Source organism: Strix aluco, chromosome 3 (genome assembly GCF_031877795.1).
Source record: "Strix aluco isolate bStrAlu1 chromosome 3, bStrAlu1.hap1, whole genome shotgun sequence".
NCBI classification, from domain to species: Eukaryota; Metazoa; Chordata; class Aves; order Strigiformes; family Strigidae; genus Strix; species Strix aluco.
In genome coordinates, this window is record NC_133933.1 from 43,226,941 (window position 1) to 43,251,581 (window position 24,641).

A 24,641-nucleotide genomic window follows, 5' to 3' on the forward strand; every position below is an offset into this window, starting at 1 on the left:
TGATCCGGGAAATTACAGGCCTGTCAGCTTGACTTCGGTGCCTGGGAAGCTGATGGAGCAGCTCATCCTGAGTACCATCACACAACACATGCGGGACAACCAGATGATCAGGCCCAGTCAGCATGGGTTTAGGAAAGGCAGGTCCTGCTTGACAAACCTGATCTCCTTCTACGACAGAGTGACCTGCTTATTGGATGAGGGAAAGGCTGTGGATGTAGCTTACCTTGACTTTAGTAAGGCCTTTGACACTGTTTCCCACAGCATTCTCCTGGTGAAACTGGCTGCTTGTGGCTTGGATGGGCACACGCTTTGCTGGGTAAAAAACTGGCTGGATGGCCGGGCCCAAAGAGTTGTGGTGAATGGAGTTAAATCTGGTTGGCGGCCAGTCACGAGTGGTGACCCAAGGGCTCAGTTTTGGGGCCACTCCTGTTTAACATCTTTATTGATGATCTAGACGAGGGGATCGAGTGCACCCTCAGTAAGTTTGCAGATGACACCAAGTTGGGTGGGAGTGTTGATCTGGTCGAGGGTAGGGAGGCTCTGCAGAGAGATCTGGACAGGCTGGAGCGATGGGCTAAGGCCAACTGCATGAGTTTCAATAAGGCCAAATGCCGGGTGCTGCACTTGGGCCACAACAACCCCCAGCAGTGCTAGAGGCTTGGGGAGGAGTGGCTGGAGAGCTGCCAGTCAGAGAGGGACCTGGGGGTGTTGATTGACAGCCAGCTGAACATGAGCCAGCAGTGTGCCCAGGTGGCCAAGAAGGCCAATGGTATCCTGGCCTGTATCAGAAATAGTGTGGCCAGCAGGGACAGGGAAGTGATCTTACCCCTGTACTCGGCACTGGTGAGGCTGCACCTCGATGACTGTGTTCAGTTTTGGGCCCCTCACTACAAAAAGGACATTGAATTACTCGAGCGAGTCCAGAGAAGGGCAACGAAGCTGGTGAAGGGTCTGGAGCACATGTCGTATGAGGAGCGGCTGAGGGAACTGGGGTTGTTTAGTCTGGAGAAGAGGAGGCTGAGGGGAGACCTCATTGCCCTCTACGACTACCTGAAAGGAGGTTGCAGAGAGCTGGGGATGAGTCTGTTTAATGAAGTAATAAGCGATAGGACAAGAGGCAATGGCCTCAAGTTGTGCCAGGGAGGGTTTAAACTAGATATTAGGAAGCATTTCTTTACAGAACGGGTTGTTAGGCGTTGGAATGGGCTGCCCAGGGAGGTGGTAGAGTCCCCATCCCTGGAGGTGTTTAAGAGTTGGGTTGACATAGCGCTGAGGGATATGGTGTAGTTGAGAATGGTCAGTGTTAGCTTAATGGTTGGACTAGATGATCTTCAAGGTCTTTTCCAACCTAGATGATTCTGTGATTATGTAAATCTCCACTTGAATTTACGTATTTGAGGTGTAAGATTTGCTTCTAGCTTTCACTGGATTTTCACTCCCCCTCCCCTTTATTTTGGTCTCATTGTCCACCAGCAGAAGTATATTCTTAGAACAGAAATTTCTGCTGACATGTCAGCCTCAGACTCTGTTATAAAGTTAAAATTTGATGGCACAACTGCAGGTCCACAGCAAGGTCTTGGTTAAGACAGATAGTGATGCTTGCTTAAGACAAGACTCAAGATAGATAATAAATAGATTAAGTAGCTGTGTTGCACAGCTCTAATGATGATATCTACAAAATCAAACTCCTCAGGGTTATAGCTTTATGGGGAAAAAAAAGCATATTTGATATCTTTACTCTTGATCCAAGGTGGCCCCAGAGGTGCTAACACTCATGAGTAAAGGATTGTGAATATAGCTTTGAACATAACCATGCACAATTTTTTCTTGTGTAAGAGTGCATTTTAGACTACCCTTGTTTTTCAGATACTTTTATTGCCTTGGAATATTTGAAAATTGTTAGTTATGTAAGAAGAGTAAATACATAGTTCTAGTTGTATTTATAACCAATTTTATTTTTCTAAACAGGAATGAACATCTGCACAGATGCTCTCAGTGCAAGGTTGCTAAATACTGTGATACATCTTGTCAGGTAAGATGAAAAATAACAGCTATAAAAGGTTGAAGAAAACAGGCATTTGAATAATTTATTTCCATGCATTTCCATGCATTTTGCACATTGTCATACCTCCACACTCCTATTTCTTATTTGTAGTTATGGACAGAGTGTGTAAACATGCTGCCTTGTTTTATCTGAGTATTTTTATATTTACAAACATAAGATTATAATCGGTGCAACAGACAAAACTAAGCTGAAACTTGTGGTGTTTGGCTGTGCTTAGTTAGAGGGGGAGGATTAATTCTTCAGCTTTGCTGGCTGTAGACTGAAGGCTCTAAGTCAATTTTGCAGTAAAACAATTTATATTTCAAGAATAATTTTTATCATGGTAAAGTATATATTCCATTTTTTTAAGAGGAAATAAGGGTCAAGAATGTGCAGAGAGAAGAGAAGGCCTTGGGCAAAACTGCATCTCTGAGGAGGTTTTCAAGAAGATGGAGCCAGGCTCTTCACTGTGGTGCATGGCAGGAGGACAAGAGGCAACAGGCTTAAATTGTATAGAAGAGAGGTTCACATGAAATGTAAGGAAAAGCTGTTTCACCCTGAGGACAGCCAAGAGGTGGAACAGGCTGGCCAGGGTGTTTGTGTCATCTTCATGCTTTGAGGGTTTCAAGACCCCACTGGATAAAATGCTGAGCTGGGTCTGACCCCAGAGCTGACCCTGCTTTGCAACTAGAGGTCTCCCTAGATCCCTTCCAACCTGAATTATCCTGTGACTCTGTCCTGTGAAACAGTTCTTAAAGGTGTTCAAACCTAAAACTTTAGCTTTTATATTTGACTTGTATTGTCACTTAAGCATGTGGGCAGAAGTTGGCAGGACTTGGTACTGTCTGGACATGCAAGGGTAAATGACTGGCACCAGGATAAAGGACCAGGCACCTGAGATTTGAGCCATGAGGGTCACCTGACAGAACCCTTGAATTTTTAAATGATTCCTCTTAGATTTGCATTGTGACTTCTGTTTTGGTTTTTTTCCGAAATAGAGAAGAATGAAGAAAACCAAGTAATGGTCAAAACAGACTAGTAGTGATACACTATTAAATGCATATGACTTTAAATTTTTAAGTTAAGTCCTTGACATTCAAATAATCTTTTCACGTGTCATGTGCTTCTATAAACAATTCTGCTTTACTATAATCTGCAGTGTTCTCAACATGCCAGAAACCCCTCCTTTATGTGATTAAAACATATGGAGAGGGAAAGGAGGAAAATATGTTGTTTTGATTCATTGTATGGCAAATGTGTGCAATGTACATTAGGTGCTTACTGTAGCATCAGTAATAATGCTACAGGTAGATGTATTATGCGAGATCATAAGGAAAATATGACTGTGAAGAGTACAGAAGACCAGAGTATTTGCAAGTTAAATTTAAAACAAGTATCTGCCAGGAGAGTCATTGGTAAAGCTTCTGTTGGCAAGTCTGTAATGTGAAATGAGACTCTGCTGACACTGACTTGCACAAGCAAATCTGCAAGGTGTAATGTAATACCCTGTTCCAACTTAGGTGTAGTAGCAATGGAGGTAGGAAATGGGGCTTCCTCCTTGGGGAAAACAACTATGTGAATGTGCTTCAAGGATTCACAGTGGATAGCCTGAAGCCATCTTGGGTATCTTTGCTTTGTGCTTCCAGCTGTAGGGTTCACAGAATCGTCTAGGTTGGAAAAGACCTTGAAGATCATCTAGTCCAACCATTAACCTAACATTGACAGTTCCCAACTACACCATATCCCTCAGCGCTATGTCAACCCGACTCTTAAACACCTCCAGGGATGGGGACTCCACCACCTCCCTGGGCAGCCCATTCCAATGCCTAACAACCTGTTCTGTAAAGAAATGCTTCCTAATATCCAGTCTAAACCTTCCCTGGTGCAACTTGAGGCCATTCCCTCTTGTCCTATCGCCTGTTACTTTGTGTGCTTGAAGCCATCCACAGTTGTAGGTACTGATTTCAGTGAGACAGGCTACTGTTGCCAAAAGTAATCTGCGCTTAAAATACTGTGTTACATAATATTGTTACTGTTACATAATATCTTTAACTGTTAATAAATTAATATTGAATTAATATTACATAATATCCTGTGATGTTAGATAGCAGTTGAGAATAACTGAAAAAATATAATTTTCTAGTCAAAACAGTTCATTTATTGGGATTGATGACTCAGGGCAGATAATTCAGATAAAACTGAGACCAGTCAGATCTGTTTGCTTTTGAGGACTGTGCTGTGATCCATATTTCTTTTGATAAGCTAGCTAAACTACTGTGCAGCTCTGGTTTTATAGCAGCTGTTAGCAAAGCTCTCCTTGGCCAAGCCAAAGGCTTTGTGCTCTACTTAGCCTCTGTAGCTTTAGTGCAATTCATTAATATGTCCACTTCTAATTGAACTAATTGCTGAACAAAATAAACAGCAGCATATCGAATGAAATTGCGGTTTGCACATTTAAAAAAGTCAATGTTGGCAGAACAGGACTATTTTAGTTTTATAAATACAGATAACTTTGAAATGCAAATTGTGCAGTTGGATTTACAGTTTACACTTAGTTGCAGAATGATTTGATCATTTTTTGATGTGTGTTAAATGAATCCTATAACTCAAAACATTTAGTTTAGACTTAAAAACTGTCAGTTTTCTGGTTAAAATAAATGAAATCAGAATTAATCTAAAAATCTGATTTAAAAAAAAGAGATTAATTGGGGTAGCTGAACTATGTTTAGGATAAAGGTGGACTTTGTGAAGGAAACTTCAAAGTAAATGCAGCAGGGGATTTCTGTGTTAGGATGTACCTAAATGAGCCATTGTACATTTTACAACTATCTTGTAAAGATCTTAATTTGATTTAAAATATCAGGTGGTTAAGATAGCTTTATTTGGGCTAACCTATAGGAGAAGAAATAGTCTTTTGAAAGATGTTTCCCTTTTTGGAATTTACTGTGAGAACTGTTATCCTTTAAGGAGATATATGGGCAGAACCAGAAGTGCTGAACAAAACTATAGGGGAATTAGAATTTCCAGTTTGTAGAAGGCTCCACAGTGTCAATATTGAAAACTTCAAGTGTGTTGTGCCAAATTTTAAAATTTCTCATTATTTTTTTTTCGGGCTAGTTGAAACAGTTTGCTTTCACTTTTGACACTTTAATTTACTTCAAAATTATTAGAAATGTGGGACTGGAAGTTATCACAAGAGATCCTTTGGGCCGACCATTTTCAACTGAATTCTGATTTCAGGATCAAGTGTATGTAGACCTTTTGCTTTTAAATTTTTTTTTTCAGTTGGACCTCATTGATTTTTGCACCTCTTGGACACTTCTCTGTAGCCCCTTTCCCCCTTATTGATGCCTGATTTCCTGGAACTGCCTTCTAACAGTGTTATGTTGGCTGGGGGTCTCTCCAAATGTAGAGTTACCACATCTGCAGCTCCTCGTAATCACTGCTGTGATCTTCCCTGGCAATATTTATTAATTTGGTACATCCCATAGATTGGGGAGCAGTCATATATATGATAATCCCTAACAAATGGGAGAGTCATTTTAGGTGGAATTCAGAATGTGCCATTAACAAACATTATTGAAATGGCTTAATTTAAAAAAAAAAAAAAGACATTCTGTAAGAATTTGAATGATCCTTTGGAAATTACAAATAATATCTTTAAGAAATCAAAAGCTTTTGGAGGAAAAATATCCCACTTTGAAATTTTTTTTTTTTTACAAGCTTTTGTCTTTAATTGCTTTTCATTAACATGTTAATCTGCAGAAAGTGTTTGTTTGATTCTGCACAGGAGACAAAGGAAACCTCTGTTTTATAAGCATTGGTTTAGGATCTTTCATAGGGTTAGGGACTGTTGGGACACAGGGATGCATATTGGCAAAGCATCTCGGCTAAAAATATGCAAGACCTTGCAGGCAGATGTGAGGGGTCTTTGCCCATGCCCTGAGCCAGTAGGAGGTGATCCTGGGCCTCGGTTGTCCAGTGAAACCCAGTGATGCATTGGTGTTTATGTGGTGTTGGTTTGGGGGGCAGACTCCTGATCTGCCACCAGTAAACAGCTGTTTGCTGCACTGTCTCCTAAGCCATGTGGGTGCTGACCCTTTTCACTTGGGTGAACCCTGAGGAATTGCACTTGGGGTACATTGAGCTGGAATGAGAGACAGTGATTTGGGAAGATATAAAAGGAGGGTTATTCTTTCTGAGTTACTAAGTGTAGTGAAGCCTGGAGGAGGAGTGCTGGTTACTGCCCTGCACTGTTTACTCATTTTTTCTTTGCCTCCTTCTGGTAGTGTTCATTTCTAACGAGAGGAAAAAAGTGTGTTGCAAAATTGGAAGATCTTCCCTGGCAAGGAGGAAGAAGGGTCATACCAGGTGACTGTACCTGTGCACTGTAGTATTTATATTCATGCTGGATATGGGATATAAAAACCTTGACTGAAAGCCAGGATATGCAGAGTTAAGAAGACCTCCCACGAAGAACTGTGGGACTAATATAAGCCTACCAATAAGTATTGCTAGAGACCAATTTTAAAACTAAGTCTATCTGGGGTCACAAATTTTCATGAATTTATATTGTTATGTAATTTGTATCCTTGTTGTAGTGGTAGTGAGAAGAAATATTGTTGAATTTCATTATACTTAATGCATTTGGAGCTTTTCCCTCTCTCCATGGCCAGCTGGGCAGAAGTGAATGGCAGTCCCTGTCCCAGTGCTCCTTCTGTGGAGGAGTCGGACTAATTCCTTTCTGGCATTGGTTTTGGCCAAAGTGCTGTTTTGCAGAAGATGTGTGTTTGAACTGTTCTTGCGTGGGAATGCATCTCAAAGAAACGTGGCATATGATGCTATGTGCTACTGCATATTTCATCTCAATAGGGCTTTATTGGTTGAGTAAGCTATTAATCATTTTGATGTCACCTCTAGCATGTTTAAAATTCTGTGCAACATTTATGTAGGGAAAAAAATTGACAGATAAAGGTTTGCTCCAAAGAACAATTTTAGTTTAAGTGGGATAAAAATATAATTATATTGGCATTACACAGAATAATGTCTAGACATTTACAAGCATGACCTTGTTTCTTCTAGACAAGAATAATTCTATTCAGTACTAGATACTTAACTTTTGTTTGTCAGACAGCATGTGACACTAACTGTATTTGGATCAATGCCTTCTTGGTGTCATTTTTTCCCCTGGTAGAGTTATGGGTAAAGGAAATGAAATCGCTTATGTCCCACTGTCATGGTTTAACCCCAGCCACTAAATGTGAAACACAGCACCTACCAGCTACTAGGAAGAAAATTAGCTCTATCCCAGCTGAAACCAGGAATCCATTGGTTTCAGAAAGAAATAAAAAGTCCAATTTATTTATTATTTATTATAAGCCAAAGGGGAAAAAAACCCCTATATGCAATAGTATAAATGCTACTGGTGCTGAAGCCTAGTTACCTGAAACAATTCCCACACTTAAATGCAGCTTAAGAAAAAATTGTGTGATAGCCTTTGTAATCTTTGTAACTAGCATGTCAGCGTCTACAGGTGTGATGTGCACTTTGCACATATCACTCCCATACCCTCTTTTTTTTTTTTTATTGCTGAACATGTAATTTCTTTATATTAGACATTTTATCATTTTCTGTGTGGCAGTAACCTCACAGAAGCTGTTTTTCTGATTTAGGTTTTTTTTCCCCCCTTACTGCATATCTATGAGAAAACGTCACCTTCAGAAGCCCTTGGTTATTCTGAGTTCTTGTTATTGTAGCAATTTTTTTGTTGTGCCCTGTTTTTCCATTTGCTTTTTAAAAGAATTTGAAACAGCTGGGTAGTTTCAAACATATACTGTGAATATGTAAATAAAATGTGTAAATATATACAATGTTTATGAGATGGGCTTGGAATTTTTTGTAAATTATAAACAGAATTTTCAGCTTGTAAAGACAGAAGGCAAAAAAAAAAAAGGTGATCAGAAACTGACTGTCTCTTCCAACATGTTTCTGCTGAAGACCCATTCTTGTTGCTCTTCCATGCTGATTTAAGGGAGACAAGGAAGGGGAAAAAAAGAAATAATGACATTTCAATATATAGCAGCTTTCCCTCACCTTGTCATCCTGTCTTTTCTCTGCTATGGAAGTGTTAGTCTTTGTCTGCTACTCTAATAAAAGTCGCTTGTGAAACAAAAATTGCAGGTTCAGGTGGTACATGCAACTAAAATATTTTTGGTTCCATCTTATGTTTTGGTTACAGTGACCATTCTTGGTCTGAACTGTGAAAATATCATCAGTCCTCCCAGCTGTGGGCATTAATGCCTCATCAGCTCAGGGATCTTTGGGGACAGTTTTTGCAGTGTGGAAAACGTTATCATTGCTTTAGAGCAGCTGCATTTTGATGAAGTGGATAGACTCTGAAGGCCTCTATGGTCCTCATTTCTGAGTGAACTCTTGCCTAGAGTGTTGTGTATGTTGGTGGAATTAAGATAGTAGAGGACATTTTAGCATCCCTTCTAGTTCTCTCCAATCTTGTGAAATATGCAGCTCCATATCTTTTTGCCACAATGAAATGAGAATCAGAGCCCATTTATTTATCTAATAAATTTGGCTAGCTGGAATGGTGATATCAATTTCAACTAAGCTGGTGATGCTATTTATAGCATGTTGCATAAAGGCAAAGAAAATTATTTGTATAGCAGGAACATGGGACAAAAAATGAAGGTGTTCCTTCTAGGTTTCTGTGCTGTTTTCATTCTATCTTTACATGTTTCTTTTGTGCATTAAAGGTGTTAGTTACAGTGTTTGAAAAAGTATGAACTATGTTGTCAGACAGTAGCATGAAGCAGACTGAAGTAGGCTCTGTATTGGCAAGGAACTGGACTGGGAACTTTATATTTCTCTTTGGTTTTCTTAAAGGTAAAGTTAAATTCTGGCGTAGCATAATGGTGATACTGCTGTGTCTTGAACCTGCACTGCTGTAGCTCCAGTGTCCATAGTATCAGTTACACAGTTAATTATGTTAGAGGAGGGAATGTCTTGATGGGGTTGGTTTGAGTGGATAGCCCAGCCTGTCCCTTTCCACAACACTCATATTATAGCTGCAGTCTTAGACTATGCTGGTAAGGTATGTGTGCTGCTGTCTCTTTGACTGTCAGCATCTGAGGTTGCCTGTGTTGGAGGCTGCCAGAGTCAGTGGACATCAGTACCCAAGGAAGGTCCCCTTCCTTGTCATTTGGAGCTGACTTTAGGCTCTGCAGCTGTTCTGGGGTTCTGGATCTTCAGGTCCAGCCCATGGCAAGGCTGAGCATGTTTGTGTGCATATATAAATAGCTATTTTATATATATAAAATATATGTCTATATAAACATAAAAAAAAGGATATACATTATGTAAAATAACATGCAGTTTTTTTCTTTCTCTTCCTTTTTGAAAAATCCTAATAGAAAGAAGCTTGGCTGGACCACAAGCAGGAATGCAGGTGTCTTAAGAGCATCAAGCCTAATTTTCCTCCAGACTCTGTCAGACTTGCTGGCAGGATTGTTTTTAAACTAGTAAGTGACATTCTTTTAGATTTATTCAGTGTAGCAGATTCAGATAAGTACTTCTTAATTACATTAAAAATGTAGAGTGAAGAGCTAGAAAACTGAAGTGACTGGGATTGCTGAGCAAAATTGGACTGCATATTGCATTACAAGATTACTGATTAATTTGCAGAAATGCTGAAAGGATCAAGAGATAGTAAAATGGACATAATTAAGCTCAAGGGACCTGTTTATCAACTCTCTTCCTATGACTATGTGGTATATTCTAAACTTATTTCTGCCTGGCAGGAAAGCGCAGAGGAACACTGTTTTTTCTTTGATAGTACTGAAGTTACTGGTGCTTTTCTATTAACTTCACTGGGAACCTCATTCAGCCTTATTTGTATGAGTGGTAAGGACAGAAACAGTTATCTAGCCCTTCCTTTAAGAGGGTACAATGCCATGCTTTCTAAACTGTCTTGGAAGTCCTGGGTGTTTGACATTCCCACAGTTTGATTAATATATGTGGACTAAATTTTCTGTTAGGTTAAGTAGCTTACGACTATGTGGTATTGTAAATCAAAAAGGATTTGCCCATTTTCTTGCTGACCCTGCCATGATGCTGTTTGTCTTGGATAAAAGTGTGTGCATTTGTCGTGGTCTGAGGTGATAAAATATGATTTAATAATTTATACATTGTTGGGAAGAGTGTGTGCATGGTTATTTTTAAAGGGCAAATATGTACCTAGCTGTACTGTGCATTAATTATAGTCACAAGAAATCTGAGACTGCTAAACTCATAAACTGCTTTCAATTATAGTATAAAGTGCCAAAGTAAATTACTAAGGGTAAGCTGCCGAAGTGTAAAAAAAAAAAAAAAAAAAAAAAAGTAGAAAGTGTTATAACACCATGAAGAATTTAGTATTTTTATGATAGTTTACAGAAAGTATGGAATAACCAGATTTATGTTGATGCTGTTAGCCTTACCTAATTATCTTACAGGCATATCACATTGAATAATCAATCTTGTAGAGTGTTTTGAAGATAAAGCATGCCATGTAAGTGCTAATTATCTGTTTTTCTCTACAGCTTAGACAATCAGTGTGCCTTTCTGAGAGACTCTACTCTTTTTCCGATCTTCAGTCGAGTAAGTAATTGCCAACCATATTGCAGGAGATGCTTCCAAGTTCTGCTTTACAGAATGGCCATCTGATTTTCTTGCAGCTTGCCTTCTGTAGGTCTGCTCTGTAGAATAACAGAATCAAAGACAAAAACTGCTAAAACCTCTGTGGGGAAGAACAATTTTTTCAGATATCAAGGACAAAACATGCGTGTCTTGTTCAAGCAAAACTTGTACCTGATTTTTTGGCTTTATTTTTTCTCATTTTAATGGTGTACATCTTGCCTGTTCAGTTTTTAATTTACCTGATGCCTGCCTTATTACATATGTTGCCAATATTTTTATATGCATATACAAAAGTACATGTATTTTTACACTGAGGTTTTACTATTTTAATATTTATGTGCTATTCCATAAAGCTTTAAAATAGGAAAGAAATCTAAAATTTACAAAGCAGATGTGTATATCTTTCTTCTACATGACTATTCAATGGAGAAAAAAAATAAAATTTCACAGATGTTATTTTGTGTTTTCACAAGTTTCAACTGCTTGGGTAGGAAAGGATGCTTATTATAATCTCTCAGCAGAGCTAATGTTGAAATAGAAAACATTTTTTCCAGTTTTTGCAGTAGCTTAAAGGTTAAAGACTTATAAGGGAGGAAATACATCTTTAGTTCATTCTTGCATCTTGATTAATGGGATTTTCTAGAGAGTAATGTGACTATTTTGATTATCTCAACATTTTTTTAGTTGATTATTCAGAGCTTTGTCTATAAACCAGCTTGATCTATTGATATAGATAGGTAGAAATAAAAAAAAAAAAATAAAAAATTACAATAACTAGTATTGTGTTTTACTTCTGTACATCCTGACATTCTGCTGCCTTCTTTGAAAATGCAAGGGCAAAAATAAGGCAACAGGTTTAAAGGGATAGAGGGAATACATTTCAATAACTTAAAACATCAGGATTTTTGGCCATGAATATTCTCAAATCATGTAACAGAGGTTTATGGGGAATTAGATGTGTATCTAAATTAAGAACAGCGTTTCCTGATGCTTCAGATGAAGTTAAAATGATGAAGACTATGGACTTCTATGCTTTATGGCACTGCTGGGATCCAGGGAAAAAAAAATTCATTGTGGTGCTCTATTGGACCAATAGTTGAACAGTAGCACATGAGGAACTGGAGGGAAGGGAAGAGCTTCCCTTTAAAAATTAGATACAGATCGCTTGTACAGCAATTTTCTCTAGTGTAGGCAGAGATTATTGTGTAAGCGGTAATTCCATACAAACTGAGGCTTCTCAGTACACTCAGATGATGATCTCAGCTTCCCTTAACTTGACTGGAGCCAAGGAGAATAGTGTGATAAGTTGTCTGGAGAGAACCTTTGGTATTGAACAAGCCTAAGCTGCAATGGATAAATGGTACAAAAATCTGTAAAATGGCGAGAAGCTTCTACTAAAATTCTCATTCTGAAGGAAATGCTGATATGGCTTGTGGTACAGGTGGGATGACTGTCCTCTCACTGATACAGAAACAGCTGATCCATAGCAAGTTAGTTTAGGAGGAGGCAAATCCACATCTACTGTTTCATCTGTATTTACTCGAAGATCTTTAATAACAATTCCTGTGTAATCTTCTTGACTCCAAAGCTCAAGGTGTTCAGGACTCCTAGACATTAAAGTTGATACTTTACAGAATACAGTACAAATGGCTTATGATGCTTGCATAATCTTATGTAAAGGTTTTAGCTAATGCTTTCCTTTGATGTTTTCACATCTTCCTTGCTCGAGTGAATGCACGGTCTATGGTTTTGCAGTTAGAATAGTGCAAATCAATGTTCTGGGATGGTGTGACAACTTGTAGTAGCTGTGATGCTTTTTTACTGCCTCTGTAGCCTCAAAAGCTACTGTTATTTCATAACATTTTTCCCATTTACTGCACAATTTACAGATGGTGTTGATAAAGATTTACTTTCCTTGAGTATTTGTTAGAATCCATAGGAAAGCCAGAAAAGTGTTTTCATTAGAAGCCTAAGTATATAGGGGAAAAGATTTCATTGGAAGGAATCATATGAACTAGAAATACAGGTTGTGATCTTCTGAAGCAAAAAACTTCTCAGGAAGCATCTGTTACAATAGAACATAGTGTTGAAACACTAGTCAGAAATATGACAGAATTGTAATTGATGCTCTTTTTTCTTTTAGTTCTTTTTTTCTGGAAGTCCAAAATATTTGAAAATTGCTATTGTCTCTGTGCTGTCTCAGTCTCCATTACACTTACTTTTTGAAGTTGCTTTACACGGTTGGGTGATTTTCAGTGTGGGTGACATATGAACTGAATAAGTACATAAAAAGTTTTACATGCTTATCAAATAATTGTCCGATAAAATATGTAATACATATATTTAAAAAAACACCATCGTGGAGGCATCTAGGCCTTTATAAAGTTCTATTCCCAGCTCCATAGTTCCTTCAAATTCATTGTGTAACCTGGAACTCAGATTAAGTAGCAGGGGTGTCTGTGTGCGTTGTTACTTTTGCTGGTTCTCATTTATTATAAGACAATTACTTCCTTACATGGTTCTACAGGATAGCTATCTGTTATGACCATTCATAAATCAACTTTGCTTTCACTTACCAAGATTCAGTATGCAGAAAAGAGTTTGTGTGCTGTACTATGGGCAGACTTATTGCTACTTTACTTGTCTCAGTATCAGCTGCATAATTAAATCACCATGCCTTATTTAGAAAACTTTTCACAGGCCTTTTGTAGCATTTTCTCTCCCATACCAGGGTTCTTACACAATTGAACAGTTTCTTGAAAACACTTTGCTTTTGGCCTTGGCTTCTTGATATGCTGTGAAAACCAGGTCTTGATCATTTGCCATTAAAGATCCTGTGGGACTTTTTGCTGGGATCAGTAGCTCTGGTGTCCTGGACAGATTACAATGTGGATAACTGCATTCTGCACCTGCCTCTGTCATTTCTCCTTGAAGTTCCAGTTGGATTTGGTATTGTTCCCATCTGTCCTAAACTACAGTGTCTATTTATACTGTGGTGCTTACATGATTTTTCTTACCCATTCTAGAGGTGGTTTTTTTGCTAATAGTGAAGCAAAACATGCCTTCCTCTCTTTGTCATAATACATTTTTGCAGTGTACTTCGGGTAGTTTAAGATGAATGACATCATGTCTTGAAAATTATATTTGAAGAAAAAATCATGTTCAGTTTCAAAGGAATATTATCTATGAAATGCAAATGTATGTTTATGATTTTTTAAAAAAAATTTTTAAACTTGAGTTTTCCAGTCATCTAAAAGTTTGCTGCTTTTCTTGAAGACAGTCCTAATAGATATGATATTTTTCTATACCAGAGATTTCCATACATTGTGAAGAGCACACGTCTGGATTTCTAACATGTACATTCATTCAGGTTTGCAAGATCACCCTCAAATATCCACGCTGTTAAGATGCACACGGGTAGCGCTGGGGGTAGCTATAAAAAGGCAAATACTTTGTTAAACAGGCTTTGTGCCAGGTATGGAGGGGCATATCTCAGCATTCCTAATACTAACTAGTTTGAACTTTGCGAGGAGCTGAATCTGATTGCTCTGGGAGAGCATGTCTCTCCTTTCCTAACCTTAGTAGGGACAGAGACCACCTTTAAGATTCCTCTGGAGTCATTGCTTACTCAGCACATTGCAGAGTCACCCCAGGCATGGCTTGTAGATGGCATTTCAGCAGCAACAACTGATCATTGGCATAAGAACAGACCTTAGAAAGTGTTTCTTTATGCTGAAATGAACACAATATACAATAGATAATACAGATGCTTTTCGAACTCTCTATGTAGGATGAAGAGGGGCACATTTGCCATAATATGGCGTACTGGTAGGGTTGCATCATTTGGTTAAGCAGGGTGGCCCTCAGTGGCACCAGAGGAAGTCTAAACAGAACCAAAGAGTTTGGAAATAAGGAAACCCATAGCAGACTAGAAGCAAATTGTAGCTGGTTCCACTGGAAGACTTCTAGCTGATAGCTGTCCATGGGTGCTGGCCATTTTAGTAAGCCAGCATTTAGTGCTCTGCCAGAAGTAGTTCATAGATTATTAAAGCAGCTCACTTGTGTGGTGGTGTGTGAAATATAAATTCTGTGATAGCCAATTTACAACCTACAAAATAGACTGTACCTTCAAGCAGAGGGGTGCTGAGTGGGATAGAGCACAGAAGCCCAAGCATCGTCCACACTAGACAGCTCTTTAACCAAACCCAGTGACATTTGCTTTAATTGCACCTTCTTAAGTGAGTGACTAGGAATTAGCTTTAAAGAGGAACACAGGTCTTGAATTGTCCTTCTAGGAGGCCAACAATCTTGCATCTAAAGTACAGGGAAGAACCTTTCTTGGTGAAAGCTTATTTTCATCCCCATTAAGGATAGATGTTTAAAATAAAATAACAATTCACCATTATGCAGAGATTAAATTGATTCATAGTGCATAATAATCCTCTTTGCCTTTTGTTATAGACCGATGCTTGAATCTGTTCATTTTCACATTCTCCATTTAGGCCTTATTCATTTTGTGCTAACCAGCAGGAAAAATGTGAAGCAGGTAAAGGCACTCAACTTACTAGGGCAGCTGAGTTTCACTTTCCATGTTATCAGTGACATGATGCATGCATGATCACTTCATTAGAAAATAAGGCACTATGTTTTTTTTCTGATTCAGCATTCCTATCCATAAAACATGATTAATGTTGTTTTGGTATTTAATAAAGTGGTGTTTGCTTAATATTCTTCCATATCCATTCCATTTACCAGCTGCTGTGTACGAAACCTTTGTCTCTAAAACACTTTTCCTTTTGATCTGCCAACACAAAGTGTTTCTGACGCAGCTATGGATATTACAGTATAAAAATATGCACTGCTGCAAGGAGGAAGGTACTGCTGCATAAACTTTCAAGCACATTTTTAATGTTACAAATCCAGATGCCCAATTTTTGTACGTAATGTCTTATATCTGCTTACACATCTGCTTTATTTATTGGCTTTTGATCTTTAACTCACCACTGTATTCATATGATTTGGCAGCAGCAACCTGATAAACTTTTCTGTGTGTTGATAGGTAGCTGTCACAAAAAATGACAAATGTGCACTCTCTGTCAAAACTGCCCTCTGTCAAGATTAATTCTGGGTCTGGAAATGTCTAGACTGTATGGCTGCCATTTGACATTTTCAAAATGTTGGCAAAAGGTTCTGTTTACAACATGATATACGTGTTTTTTTTTTTTTTTCCATTTCCCCTTAAGATATTGAACAGTTAAGCGAAGAAATGAAAGATGGCCTCAGGCACCTTGCACAGACTTTGCAACTGTATTTGAAAACAGAGATCCAGGATGCATCTCACTTGCCACCTGTAATTGACTTTTTTCAGATCTTCACAAAAGTAAGTGTTAAAATGTAATTGCTTGACAACTCATAAATTATCCTTTCTTTATGTTCTTGATTTATTTTTGAGTGGGAATTCTGTAGATACATCCAGAATGTGCTATATGACAAAGTGAAACCAAACTCTTTATTTTTCCTATTCAGTTAGTATTTAAGCAGAAGTATAGCTATTACATAATTGTAACATGTAAAAATTAAAGCAGCAGCCAGAGGATAACTTTTCTTTTCCTTTTTTAAATTATCATGTTAAAGCTCTTGGGGGGGAAAACCCCACAATGTTGCATTAAAAACCAAACAAGTTCAAAAACAACTGAGTCAACCTAAGTAATTTTCCCACAGTAATGAAAAGCATATAGCATCACTCTTCAGCCTAGAATTTTTCTGCAAAGTGCAGTAGCTTATATTTGCAGATATACTCCCATTCTGTTTTGTCAGTTAGTAGTATGTGCTCATGGGTGTTCCTGACAGTACTGTATTCCACAAACTGCTTTCTCAGGGGCCATGTGGATTATAAAAGGCTACATGTAAAGTACTTTAATTTCCACCGTATGTAAAATGTTTGTTGTGTTACTAACTATTGTTCCCTTTCGCTGTACATATTTTATTGCTTTTCATTCAGAAATGTAATTTGAACAATGCTAGCAGAAGTATTTCATATGGAGAATACTCATAGTTTTAACTTGATTTAATTTTTGATTTCTAATGGATTGATAAATTCTATAATAAGATTTATCTTAACTCATGCATGTTTTAGTTGTTTTAATAAGCATTTTCTTATGAAGTCAAACTCCGGGATGTTTTTCTTCTGATATAAACAAAAGGAAGAGCCTCTTGTAAAGAAATTAAAAATGCAATACACAATTTTTTTGTTTTTTTTTTTAATCTCTTAGCACAACTGTGGAATCTGTTTTGATGTGGACAGAAGGAGTAGGAGTAATATAATCAACTGTGTTCTTTTTCTGGATTTTTAAATTGGTGATTAGACTGCTGTGATGTAAAGTTGCCATTTTCCCTGAAAAACCATGCAGGCTGAAATGCACCCAGTCAAAAGGGCTCATAAATGAAAACCTTATGCACTACCTAGTCTCCACTCAAACTTTTACTGTCTTGTATTGGCACGCTGGTTTGGCCTGAACTTTCAGATGCATTTCACATGAAATATGCGTGCTGTGTTAGCTGGCTTAGAGAATTTGTACAGCTGAAGATAAGGCTGAGTATCAGATGATGATCACTGCCTAACCAGTTTGAACTGAGTCACAGCTTGTAAGAAATTCTTTACAAATGTTGTTGCCTTCTATGTAATAATAAGCTTAAGGTGGAGGCTGGCCATGGTGGCTTTACAGGAACAGTGTGATGGTTGCTCAATAAAAAAGAAAATAAGGAAGCTATTTAAATATTTTTGTGTACACACATGCACAAGCATCTGCACATATGTCCATCTCCTCTTCCTTCCCATGTATTTTACCAAGGTGATGCAAGTGGTCATCAAGGGCAGACTAAAAGTCAAGACTTCCCAGTTCCATGTCTTGTTAACTGGTGAACTAGGAATGCTCTGGTTAACAACAACATCTGTCCCACTATAACTTTGCTATCGCAAAGATATTTTTAACAATGGGTTCCTTATGTTGACTGTGAATTTGTCCCTATCCCATTGAATGTACTGCATAGTACCAAGTTTTTAAGTTGTTGCCTTTTTTTTTTTTTTTTTCTTCTGGAAATTTAGAGGCTCCTAGACCATTAAAGTAGGTCATGTTTCCTTCTTTTGCTCACTTTGCTGAGTCTGTGTGATAGTCTACCCTAGGAAAATGGAGAGCAAATGACATACACCTATCATGGGTACAGGTACTTCATATCACTAATAAAAAGAATTGACAGAAGGGACAGAGGAATCTGACTCAACAGGTGAGTTGGTTGGGAGAAAGGAGCTGTTGACTAAATATACCCATATGCTTTACATGTGAGTAAAATCAGCATCTTGTTCCATCAAGCACAATGCTTTTTTGAAAGCTCTATTGTCGCTCTCTGTTTTTCCATGTGGTAGTTTATAGCCTTCCCAATTTTGTTGTCACATGAGTAAGTTATGAAATATGGCATTATATTAAAATATATTTTAATATGCCCCCATCCCTAGTGAGGTAGCACCAGGCATTTTCTGCCACTCCCACAGAATGATAAGCTGAATGTCAGTGCAAAAAACACTTGTGGTTTTTTTTCCTTAAACTGAATAGAGATGCTTATTCCCAGCAGGTAAAATTTAAGGCTTTGGAACTGTAAAGGCTCTGATAAGACTTATGTGGTCTCTTCTCTATAGTGTAACTAAAAAAGACCAGCTGTGATGACTTCTCTGTGTGGTCATAGAATAAAGAAATACTACAGATACATGACTTCAAGATGTAATCTTGTTTTCCCAACCTCTTCCAAAATTCCTTTCAAGTTCAGTAGGTGCTTATTCTAATATTGAACTTCTTTGGATCAGTTCTTTCATTGCATACCACAATAAGATCCAGTCAAAGGTCATTTTTTATTCTGTTTGATGCTGGATCCTCAAGAAGGAAAATAAGCAGACAGCCAGAGAAGAACGTTCCTGCAGCGAGATGACTAAATTCCAGATAGTTCTTGGAAAAATCTCCAACCTGATTTAGGTCTAAAGAGCTTCTCGGAAGCTCTTTTAAACAGTCCTCCTTCTCTGCTGGCCACTGCTCTTGTCTTTGTGAAAATTAATTATAGCTTTTTCCACTTACTTGTCATGGTTAATGGGCAGAGAGTCCCCTTGAGTGCAAACCTGTGGAAACTTCCCATCAAAAATCAAAGAAAGTTTTGCCATTTCTTTCCAAGGGAACAGAATTTCACCCCAGTATATTTCTAGTTTGTGTAAGACCTGTGGAAAATACCAGCCATGCTGAATGGGGAGATGTTTCAGAAGGGTAATGTACCTTCCTTTTTGACAGTGTTGCCCTGTACTTACTATGCAGTTTGCTTTTGTATCAACCATTCTTTGAGCTGGAGTTGGATTTTTTTCATTCTTGCTATCTGATCACTCTTCAGAAGCTCCAGTTTATTTAACATGCTATTTATCAAGGTTGTGACTGTTTTTAAATTTGGATCCTCAGTATTAAACAGAATTATCTGCAGCTAATTACGTGATAAGGCTTTAACTCCACTGAGACGTTTTCTATGTCAAGATAAATTTTTGACACCATGGTTTTATGGTTAATGATGTTTCCATAACCTTGAGATAAAATCAGTCCTTGGTTTTTATTCTTCAGCTTTTACTTGCATGTGTGAGGAGGTGGCCTGGAATCCTGTGAGACATTTAATGGGTGCGGGATAAAGAATTACAATTTTTTGTATACATTTATGGTTCTTTTCATAATAGCAGACAGAACCATGTAAACTACTTAAGACATTGAATGAAATCTGTACCTACCATGTTGACTGTATAACAGTGAGTGACTCCACTGGCTGGATTCAGGCCCAAGATGACTTTTTTTTTTTTTTAGACCAAATACAAACTTGGTGTCTTAGATAGAATTGCAACTACTCATACTATGTCAGAATTGACTTTCTGAGCATTTTGAAATTGTCTGAAAACGTTGGTTTTTTTTTTTTGCAATTAACAAGAAAAAAGAAGAGATTCTGATGTTAGATAAAATGGTAACCATTTGAAAGATCTCCTAACTTCAGATCCTCACATTTATAAAAATAGTAAGAAATATGCAACCTTGTCATTAAATAACAGCAAGGTAAAATCCAGTGACAGTTAATGAACTGTAACATGACAGAGTTCTAGAGCAGTTTAGTAATCTTAAAACAGAATTTTGTTGGAAAAGAAAGGGTTTCTAAATGGTGTTCTGATGAAATTGTTGATAACAAACTCTTTGGAGAGGGGTGCTGGACTGAAGATTCTTGGCACCCCCAGAGAGCAGAGATGATAATTTACTGCTGAAATAGCAATCTCTAATTTTTCTGTTGTGCAAAATTTCACTTTCTGGACAGTATCTTAACTGCATGTGGGGTGATAGAGATCAGAGAGCATTTTTGTCTTTCTGAAAGTTTTAATCTTTCCTGCAGTTCCAACCTTGCCACTTTTCTACTTTGAAAGTAGATGTGCTGCTTTCATTCAGTTCACTGGAGAGGTCCCACCTGTATATGTGAGCTGAATATGCCTCTTTATGCAGGTGATGTCCTGCTCACCACCCTTTTCTCAGGTGCTGTCCTACTCTTTCCTTTCCAGGTCAGTTTAGAATTGACACAGATCAATGATGGAGTAAAAACAGGTCTAAGTGATTGCAGAACTAGAAGTCTAGGGTAGAATGAATAAGAAAGTCAGTATCCATATACACTGGAAACATATGTGCATCTTTCCTATGTCAGACTAATTTTTTTTTCTACCTCATATTTTTGAGGTTTGTGAAGTTGAAATTAAAGAGGAGATAGAAGTTTGATGCTGTATGCTAGTCCTTGTGCACCCACAGACAGTTTTAACTGAAAGTCCATCTGGTTGTCTGTTTAGGCTGTTGGTATAACTGATTTTATTTTTAACTTAAGAAATAAGGAGGCTACTGTAAAGTGCAGAGGTACATCCCTCAAGAGACAAAGTGCCCTGGTCTCTTTAAAATCTTTTATTCCTCCTATTGAAGATTAAAAATATTTTACTTGTTCTTCTAAGTTTTCAGTACTTACTTTTTATTCCACTCAATGCTTTGAAAGTGTTTCTGTTCAACATAAAGGGTATTAGTACCATTTTAAAAAAATCATCTTCTTGAAGGGGTTTTGGTATGTATCTGCATAGGCAGAAGAGAACTGGGAGTTGAGCAGTGTCCCTTGGCCTTTGTAAAGTCTGAATACTAAATTTATTTGGGTCACTCTTTAAGTGCAAGTTGAAGGAAACAGTCTCACTTAATGATATGACTGGAAAAAGTATGTTTAATCTTCACATTGCTTCCTCAGATATTATAGGCATCAGGTAGCATATGTTCTCTGAGAAGACCTATGAAGACAAGATACATCTGCCTGGTCAAGATATTCTTTAGCAGCACTTTCAGTAGGTTACTCTTAGGATTCACTAGTTAACTTAGTAATCCATGTTAGCAGGGGAATGAAAGTGATTTGTATCAAGAGATCCAAAATAAATATTGGGAAAAAGTTAAGAGTAAAGTTATGAGCAAGATAAGAGTTGTTAAAGGCATATAGGTGAAGGCTGCTCGCTGATGCAGGTTTTGCTAATCTAATTAACTCTGCATGCACTTGTTTGATTTCCCTATGATTAGGAGGCTATGAAGTCCTTTTTCTGGAGATGACAAAAGTAAGTGCATGTTTATCAATCATTGCTCTTTGTGTAATTCAAATCTAATGTATGTTGCTACCCTGTCTCATGCAAACTTGTGTGTTTATGGTAAATTAAAGACCAGGCCATTACTGACAAATTTATTTTTAGTCATGGCCCAGGAAACTATTTAGCAAAAACCTTTCCATTTTGATCATTCTTTTTTCTTATAATTTCCAAAGTCTTGTAATTTCTAGAAATCATTATACCTGAAACAATGGTGGTTAAGCCTAGGTGCTCAACATACGGTTGTTTGTCAATCTTGACTGTTTTATTTTTATTTTAGAGTTGGAGGGCTATGTTTCTGCTCATCAAACTATATCAGAACCTTTTTCTCTGACTGTTGCCATCTTTAAGGCTATTACATGAGATTTCTGATTATCTTTTTATCTAAAGTGCTATTGATTTAGTATTTCTGTTGATAAAGTTTTGTTTGGTGGGAATATGAACATGGTGTGTCCTAACTCCTGTTCTGTCTGTGTGTAGTTTCAAGGCATTGAAAGGTTCACACTTAACAACTGTTAAAAAGTGACTTGTGATCATCACAAATATTGTGCTCAGTTATTGCCTAAATAATTTCAGGAGAATTTTTCTGTGCTCTTTTTCCAGTGTATTTCACAGGAGCATAACAGAACTCATTCTGGTAGACCTTCATATTTGTTTTCAGAGGACATGAATGATCACTTCCCTAACATTTATTGTTGATTCTGAGGAGCTGCCTTATCTATTAAGAAGGGAATAAGCTAAGGTCAGACTCTGCTTTTGCAGTATATAAAACCAAAGGAAACGGGAAAAGCTAAATGTATTAGGAGAAGACGAAGCACTGGTTCATGCAGCATAGCAAACAGCCAATATTTTTTTGAATATTGGATTTTATTGTTTACATAGTTTGACCTCAGCATTTTAAACTCACTGTTTTTGTGATGATCCAGTAACAGACATTAGAAAGATTCAGGTGCTCACACATGCTTCCTGCCAAAAGGGCTCCCTTTGGTTTGTTAGACAGCCTTACAGAAGCCTGGATGAGCCAATGTCAGCTAATGAGCAGAGCTGTTTGACCCCTGGAGTTGAGGACAGCACTAGAAAAAGTCCGTGATGCAGACTAATTTCTGGCTTAACTTTCATTCTGCATCTTAGATTTTGAGGAAGGGTGATATTGCATAAGTACAGTGAGGGGAAAAATGTCAGGAGGTTGACTTGTAGTGAGGAAAGGTAGGGAAGGTCTCGGGGCTATTTAACAATTAATTTACTTGGTCTGGGATCACAGGGTTGTTCTCCTGTCAATTCTGCTACTTTTGAAAGAGTAGGAGTAAGTAGAAAATCTGAAGTTGACCTTGTTTTTCATTTATCTCTGCCTATGGTTTTGGCTTCTTTATTAAATGACAATAATGCTTTTCATTTGCAGAGTGCTTCCAATAAGGCTCAAGAAGAACCTGAAGAAGATGTAGCAATGATTCTTTATGGTTTTCTTGTGTGACAGACGAATATTATTTCTAAGGAAGAAAATAAAGGTTAATAGAGAACGGTCATACAGCTGTCTTTTTGTAAGAGGTCTATAGTGCAATCAGAACTAAATCACACCTCTCCTACCACACAGTGTAGTAGTAACACTCTGCTGCTTGTTGCCACAATGTAGCAATGAGTAAGCGTAAAGACAATTGGAAAAGGAACAGTTGTGAATAAGAACCTACATCTTAGGTTGTATCTTTTTAATTTTGTAGAAATAGTTCTATACCGCTGCTAAGATTTTCACTGTTTGGTTAACTATGTGCTCTCTTAAAGTCAGGATTGCAGAGGACATGACAACACTGTGCATCAGCTTTGAAGACAATGGTGCAAGTAGAAGTAAAAGAAAAAATAGTAAAAATTCTAATAAAATGGGAAGAAATGTTGCAGCAGTACTCTAGAATGAGGGTGGTAAACATTCTGAGAAGACTCCACTCTCTGTTTCACCAAATGAAAGTTGCGTCTTTCCAGGAAGTTATTTTTGTCTTATGTGATTTTTGAGGTTTAGTTATTTCCTGTTATTTCCCCATTGAATTATAATTTGGAGAGATAATTTTCCATAGCAATTATATTAATTTTTAGTCACAATAGTTACCTTCAAGAACAATAGGGTATTGTAGCAGACCATGAAACAAGGCTTTAAAAATCAGATAGGATGGTTAGAGCAGTGGGATTACAATTAAAATATAAACTTTTCTAACAAAGCTTGGTGCATTGAAAGTAAGACCATAAGACTACAATTCTTCAAACTAAGCTTATGGTATAATTCAGGTCCCATCATTTAGTTGTGTGTGCCATCTGTTTTACAAACTGCCTGTAGTATAACAAACACCAGGTGTAGAAAACAAGGTAGAAGAGTTCTAAAACAAGGAGTGGTTGGGAAGAATTTGTAATAATTTGGTTGTGTGTAGTAGGAAGGAAAGCCTTGCTCTTGGAGGGTAGGGGATAAGGAAGAGAAAAGACTGTTTTTTAAGGAGATTAATTCAGCCCTGACTGAAAAGCATATGCTTCTAGAAAAGTTACTGCCTTGAGTGGGCCCAGGTGGGTGGGAGCGGGGAGAAAAGTATGTATACTTTTTGTTCAGTGGACACTTTTTCTGTCATGCAAAGTAATAAGACAGGAAAGAGTCTGGAGAAATAAATGGCAGGGTAGTGTATCTTGCAACTCTCACCTCTCCCCCCTCCCCCAGCCCCTCTCTCTCTGATTTAGGTCTAAAGCTGTGATAGTACTGTGCAGAACTGAAAAGGATCCAGGTGGCCAGGGACTTAATTACCATTACTTTGCATAATGCTGCTCAGAGCATGTCCACAAAACACAGTGCTTAAAAAGCTAATGGTGTCTGAGATGTGATATACATCAGTCTCTTTTCTGGCACCCTTTTGGAAGTGGACTGGAAACAGTAATGATAAAAAGCTTTAGTGGTTGTAGCAATTGGAGTACATGCACAAAAATATGTGGGGTGAGGCACCTTCTATGTTTAGCAAAAGCCAGCATGAAACAAGGTCATGGAGAGATGTTTAGTAAAGATCTGAGTAGTAAATGAAAAACACTTACATCCTCTATCAGCAATTTTAAAAGCCTCTAATTGAGGAGGATAAGCCTGATAACGGCTTGTAATACTTTTGGCAGCAAACTGTTCTATCCTTGTGTTTAGGGTGACCTGCAGTGGGGTTGCTTAAAGCAGTTTTGCTTGTT

General features: G+C 37.8%; 1 protein-coding gene across 2 annotated transcripts in view; it reads left to right on the top strand.

Moving 5' to 3' along the window:
* SMYD3 (SET and MYND domain containing 3) overlaps positions 1 to 24,641 on the top strand; it is a 430,467-nt gene that overhangs the window by 53,310 nt on the left and 352,516 nt on the right. For both annotated transcript variants that reach the window (XM_074818336.1, XM_074818338.1), the window contains exons 2-5: positions 1,969 to 2,032; positions 9,469 to 9,576; positions 10,636 to 10,693; positions 15,976 to 16,112. In XM_074818336.1, coding sequence (XP_074674437.1) covers positions 1,969 to 2,032; positions 9,469 to 9,576; positions 10,636 to 10,693; positions 15,976 to 16,112 — 367 coding nt within the window. The remainder of the gene's footprint in view (positions 1 to 1,968; positions 2,033 to 9,468; positions 9,577 to 10,635; positions 10,694 to 15,975; positions 16,113 to 24,641) is intronic.